The following is a 6,621-nucleotide window of genomic DNA, read 5'->3' as shown; positions in this document are numbered from 1 at the left end:
ATTTGCACATTCCAGTTTTTTATTTTAGAATTCATAAATATAAAATAAACACGTTGCAAAGAAATTTATCAGAACAAGTATAAAAATATTAGATGTTGTGATGTGTTTGTTCAACAGATGCAGGTGAATGAATGTCTCACATGCTGCAGGCTGTTCATTGACCAATTGGTATCTTTCTGTTTCCCCCGTAGAATAAACATGTTGATTATTATCATATCATTATCATCCATAAACAAAACACATTAAACGCAACAAAACATAAAAACAGTGCAGTGTTTTTCCTTATGCAAACAAAAGACAGAAACCACAATAAATCTTTTTACAGAAGGCAGCCCAGTAGTTAAATCATCCCTTTGTTCACTTAATAATTTGTAAAATGTTGGAAAAAGAAAGTTTCTATTTATCAAGAAGGCCTGGTTGTTCTCCATTGTTTTAAGAATTGAATACTTGGAGTTGATAGTTGAAATCTCAACAAATGAAAGTAGGAGGAGTCACTGCAGTCTTGCCAAGACAGGGATAGATATTTATCTGCTTTTCAATCTCCAGTGGATTTAACTCCCATTCTTCCAGCTGAAGACAAACCTGAAATACGTCAGAGGAGTTTCTTTCAAAGTCCTGCTTCATCAGTCTCTACTTCCAGAAGAGGATGTTCCAGAACAGCAGCCAGCAAGGATAGACCAGCAGGGCAATCAGTGGGTAGACCAGAGAGCCGTACAGGCAGTGGTCCAAGATGCCCTGCGAGATGACCGACAGGTAGAGCACCCAACCCTCCTGGAAGCTGACGGGTATTTCCTGCAGCTCTTGGAAGAAAAAAACGGAGAAGAGGAGCGTGCAGGCTGGGCTGAGGATGACCAAGACGAAGGCCGACAGAACCCTGAGTGGAGAAGAAGAGGAGAGCTCAGTATCACTGCCAGTGGACCAACATCTCTACATCTCACTAAGTGTCCCTTTCTTACTTTGGGACGTGGGGTGTGACGAAGGCGGCCACAGGCACCAGGCTGAGAGCCAGGATGAAGCCCAGAGAGAAGTTGATGAGGGCGGTGCAACCCAGCAGCACGGCCAGGTAAAGCACTGCGACCAGCTTCAGCACCTTCCAGCCCTGCTCCGTCCCCTCGCCCGCCAGGAGTCTGAACAGGAAGAAGTGCAAAGAACAGCTCACTCTCCTGCATCACAGTGATTCTGAGGTTGCTCACGTAGCACATGGTCATAAACATAGATTTATACATAAAGACTAGATTTAGAAAATAACATAATTACTCATAAGTATGCAGTGTCATCTGACGTTTATAACAAACCAAACCGTTTAAAAATCGGATGAAAATTGAGCAAGTTATGGTTATTTACCACTACCAACACAATGTTATGGGTGAGCCAGCTACCCCGTAGCAAGAGGGCCGCCATGTGCGAACATTCGGCTCCGTCGAACGAGACATCTAGTCTTTATATATAAATCTATGGTCATTAACACCTGCTCAAATTAGAGATTAAAGGATTTTGAACTACACAGGTTCAATTGAATATCTTATATCTTACATTGAGACTGTTCTCACATGGTCACAAACCCACTCTTCTATTCTTCTTGTGCAACAGGATTTCACTGTACATCTCTGTCTCAGTACATTGTATCTCTGAACATATAATACATTGGTTCAGACCAGGAAAAGAGCATTAAAACCATATGAGAGGTTATTAGGGATTAGTAATTACCTGTGTGTGTTATGAGGCAAAGCCAGCCCAGCCGTGTAAACAGCAATAGCAGTCAGGACCACGGCCTCGGTCTCAGACACCGGGAAGTGTTCCACGGCCAGCTCCTGGAAACGGATCGGCAGCAAGTACAGAGCTACTCCAGTCATGTGGCTGATCACCAGAGGAGTCATCACAGACAGCACTCCTGGATTCGACTGCCGGGAGGAAACAGATTTTATTTCAAGTGGTGATTTATCAGCTCTGGCGAGGTAAATAATTCAATATCTGCTTCTCACCTGCTCAATGTCAATGACGCCATCTTCTGTCCTCGGTGGTGGAGTCACAAGTTGAACCCAGAGGTCTAAGGCCTGTAGTATGGTCAAGGGAATTTGTGACACTTACAATTGACATTAAAAAATGTAAAGTTTTAACAATTAATTGCACCTTTTCGAGTTTTAATTGAATGATGATAAAAGGATACACGAAGCAACAGAATGACGGCGAGCAGGCCGAAGGCGGGCATGTAGTAACCAATGGAGACAAAGTGAGAGAGTGATGGCATGAGGTAGAAGAAGTAGGATTGGTGCAGACGCTCCAGAAGGTTGTTCAGCTTACGATACATTCCTTCCAGGAGTCTAAAGGATGTTCAATAGGACAAAAACAGAAGTTATCGAAATGGCTTCTTGCCTTGCCTTGGAGAAATTAACATATGTGGTCAGAGGGAAAAACAGTAAATTCAAGGAAATATGGGACACCTTCATGCAACTTTTGGAAAGCGACCAAGTGGAAATTAATGAGTGAAACAGAATAAAATAGCAGCACCTAATAGGATTAATATTAATTGTAACTAACTACTTTTATGAATAAGCGAACGTTATTTTATCTAGGCTTTTGATTTGATTGATTGGAATTTAATTTAATTTATTTGTATTTGTATAATTATGTCTTTATTTACTTCCATTTATTCTTGTATTTTTTTTTTAAATTATTTTATTTAATCTTATTTAAGTTATTTAATTTCTGCCTCTTTTTCTTTACCCTGAGTGTTTGATTGTGGGTTGGGGGTGTTCATAAACGTTTGTATGTTTATAAATGCTTAAATGTATGTTTCTTATATGTAAAACTCAATAAATATATTGTTAAAAAAACCCAGCAGTTATCAGGTGTACAACCACATAAATACAATACAGCTAGATACTAGAAAACGTCCATAGAAGCTTGCTCTGACCTGCCGATGGTGGTGGCGTCAGTCTTGTACTGGCGGAAGCTGTTGATGCCCTTGATGGTGGCGGCCTCAATGTGGTAGCGCAGGAACAAGCCGTGATCCCCCCAAGGTCGCCCACTGGCCTGCTTCATCACCATCAGCATCATGGTCTGGACTGCGTGGTTGTAGCCAGATACACTGTCCCAGTCGTTCCTCTGCAGCTACAGATACAGATAAAGAGGATAATGTGACCTTTCCAACACAGGAGGTAATCAACGCAACGCAAGAGAGAAGAGGAAATGTGCCAACCTTGCCCTGGATGGTGCACAGGACTCCTATCTTCTGGCAGAAGGCATAGAAGAGGTTGGCTAAGTCCAGGTTGGGTAACTGGCCGTTGAGGCCTTCCAACACCAGATCCAGGCTGGTGATGAGGTCGTGGCTGAGCTCCAGGGACAGAGCAGCCTGGATCGAACCGCCACGGCCCTGAAGCGGAGACCAGTCCATTCCTACAGGAAGTCAAATTGAGATATAAGTTTTGGTATGAGCTCTGAAAGAAAGTGGTTGAATGGTGCAGACTCCGACAGTAAATGAAGAGCTCAAAACTAGCAGGGGTATTTATTGGTGTGGTTTGTGAGAGCAGGGGATCACCTGTAGTGTTGGTGTGGTGGTAGCCCTCCAGCCAGGCCTGCATACCAATCAGATCATGCTCATTCACCAGGAAGATGATGTCCTTGGCAAAGTAAATCTGACCTATGGAAGAAAACAGCAGGAAAACCAAGAAATCATATTTCACATTGTGTGAAGCCAAAACACTGATGTTAACCTGCAGAGCATAAACTGAATGAACTACAAACAAATAGATAAATAAAATGCACCAACTGTCCAGTATAAGTAGGGTTGCAAAGGGGCGGAAAGTTTCCGGTAAATTTCCGGAAACTTTCCATGGGAAGTTATTTGGGGAATTTTGAAAAAAAAAAAAAACTACGCAAATTACAGCACAGTTACAGCAAACTACAGCACTATTGAGGCCTGCTGTAGTGTGCAGGACTAGTCAGGTAAGTTTCGATGATATCACTGGGGAAAATATATTAGCATGCTGATTGAGGATTTTTCATCTGTTCTTCTGCCTATTTCCATTCATTTATCCATTGATTGTAAAATATGTTTACAGACGATTCCAATTGTTTGGCTAACTATTTATATCTCTGGCATTGCATTAGTGTTTTTTTACAAACTTTTTTCTCATCTTATTCTACAGAACAATGCCACGTGCACTATCTCATGTGTGGAGACATTTCACCCCATCCAATGTAGAAGGAAAGGCTGTGTACATTTGCAAATACTGTGCAAAGACCTATGTTAAGAATGACACAACGATGCAGAAGCGTATAGTCAAGTGCCCAAAGTTTCCTCAGGGCTCAAATCAGCCTATAAAAAAACAAAATGTTTATATTTATGTCTGTATATGACAAGGTAAATACAGTTAGTATAAATTACGTACAACATTTCCAGTTTATTCCTGTTCATTCCTGTTTATTCCCGTATATTCCTGTATATTCCCGTTAATTCCCATGGAAAGTTTCCAAGTTTGAATATTCCCGGCATTTTGCAACCCTAAGTATAAGTATTTTAAATGTTGCATTCAGGTAGAGTGTGGTGTTGTGGACTATATGTTTGTCTATAGCACAGACTGGGTGCAACACTCACCCCTGAAGTACTGTGCCAAACCAAGCAGCAGTCCCACAGCCTGGTTGTTGTCGTCCCCCGGGCTGCAGCGAGCGCTCAGCACCAGGGCCTCAGTCCTCGGAGCTCGAGGGGCCCGAAGGATCCCGTATACATTCGTGCCTTTCACCATCTGAATGTAATGGGGATCCACCAAAAGCGCGTGATTATTATTCTAAAATCAGTAAAAAGTGAAAAGAGAAGAATGTGAGAGCAAAAATGTAACTCACATATCTCTCTTTGTTTTCATCGGGAAAGGGAAGGGTGCGAGAGAAGCTCTGTGTGAACACTTCTAACCCTCTGTCCTGCATCGTCTTCACCAACCAATCCACAGGCATCCCACTGCAGAGACACAGGTGATCACACTACAGCACAACAACCAATACTAAGGGGCTTAGCATGGCAGCTAAAACCAAGACAGAGCATTAAATATTTAACAACTGACAGATTATATTCGGGTGTTGACATGTTACCCAGTTTTCTTCTTATGAGCAGCGAACTCTCTGCCGATGGCCAGTGCCCTCTCCCCCGCTGGAAAGCGCTCCTCCACCATGGTGGACCCCATGGCGTTCTCTGACATGTACGTCCGCAGAGTGAAGGGCTCGAAAGCCAAACCCATGAACCAGGCCACGCCCGCCATGTAGCAGATCATACTGAGGAAGGTTTAATGACACTTATTATTGACGATTGATTTGATTTACACACAAGACATTAACGAGTTTAATGAAATGGAATACTACATGTATGTTTTTATGAAAATTAAAAGGGAAGTGGCTGTAATTTAATTATATCATATTAAATATATGTAATTTTCTCAAAGATTCTACAGTATAACCTTCTGAATCTTGACATACTGACAGTGGAAGTCACCATGAACAAGAGTGAGGTGAAGATCACAGGAATAATCTCTTCACCAATGGAGACGATGTTGTCATAACTCCACTGTGCATTGTCCTATCACCACCACACTTCTATCTCATGATCAGAGACCAAGCATGAACAACTATGTGTCAATATTTCCTCAGGGTTATAGCGCCACCTACTGATCCATGTGAAAATGAAGTTGTTGTAACATTGTCCAATTGACACAAAATTGCTAACGCTACATCAGAGCCCCTACTTGAACGGATCTTTTTATTATTGTAACCAAAATGAATAGGCTTTGTGAGGGCTTTAATTATGTGTATGTTTTTACAAAAATTAAAGGGGAAGCCACTCTACTTTAATTATAGCACTCATAACTTGCTCATATTGACTATCTTAATTCTCTCAAAGATTCTACATTAAAACCTTCTGAAACTTGACAAACTGTGAAAGCCACCATGAACAAGAGTGAGAGGAAATATCTGTGTCGCCTCTCAATGGATTTTTTTATATTAATATTTAATATGAACAGTCAAGGTGGGGCTGGAGTCACCGGGTCCTCGGGCTGCAGACTCACCAGATGGGGCTGTTGAGGCGGGTGAGCAGGTTGATCAGAGCCCGTCTCCGGTTCGGGTCCGACAGCAGACCCATGTTGTCGTCTGCGGTAACACGATCCTGAAGCCGGGGCACACTGGACCCTGAACGCAACACACACACAAACACAGTCACTTTAACATTTAAAATACGTAAATTAATAGAAATATAGATAATTTTTGATCACTGACGACCATAAACGTGTAATATCACGAGTGTTTGTTAAAAATAAGGATGTATTAATCGGTGATTGTGTCGGTTTTCTGCTGCAGCATCTGTTGCCAGCTGTGGTTAGCCTGCTGTTAGCATCGGCTAGCCTCCTGTTAGCTAGCAGGCTCACGTCACTGGACGTTTAAAAGAGCCGCCATCTGCAAAACCGAGGTGTTTATTCAAAGTACTGTGTGAAACACTGAGGTAGATGCACGTCTGAACGGAATAAGTATGAAAACAAACCTGTTTACACGCTACAGCCGGTCACATCCACCTGCTGGGGTGGAGCTCATTCACAGCAGCTAATAAAAGGTCTTCAACTTCCTTGTTCCTGCGGGAAC

General features: G+C 42.3%; 1 protein-coding gene across 1 annotated transcript; it reads right to left on the bottom strand.

Annotated features, from left to right (window-relative positions):
- Position 1: 1 nt before the first annotated feature.
- gpaa1 (glycosylphosphatidylinositol anchor attachment 1) lies at positions 2-6,599 on the bottom strand. Its single transcript, XM_061084179.1, has 13 exons — positions 6,524-6,599; positions 6,054-6,174; positions 5,086-5,265; positions 4,843-4,954; positions 4,598-4,745; positions 3,539-3,640; positions 3,200-3,396; positions 2,915-3,111; positions 2,168-2,321; positions 1,983-2,054; positions 1,708-1,901; positions 957-1,127; positions 2-874 (listed from the first exon to the last, which is right to left on the bottom strand). Exons 2-13 carry the CDS (start codon positions 6,125-6,127, stop codon positions 631-633), a joined length of 1,845 nt encoding a protein of 614 aa, XP_060940162.1. The 5' UTR covers positions 6,128-6,174; positions 6,524-6,599; the 3' UTR covers positions 2-630.
- Between the last annotated feature and the right edge of the window lie 22 nt (positions 6,600-6,621).

Source organism: Limanda limanda, chromosome 13 (genome assembly GCF_963576545.1).
Source record: "Limanda limanda chromosome 13, fLimLim1.1, whole genome shotgun sequence".
Classification (NCBI taxonomy): Eukaryota; Metazoa; Chordata; class Actinopteri; order Pleuronectiformes; family Pleuronectidae; genus Limanda; species Limanda limanda.
Note: the sequence above shows the minus strand (reverse complement) of the source record. Positions and strands in the feature narration are given on the sequence as shown.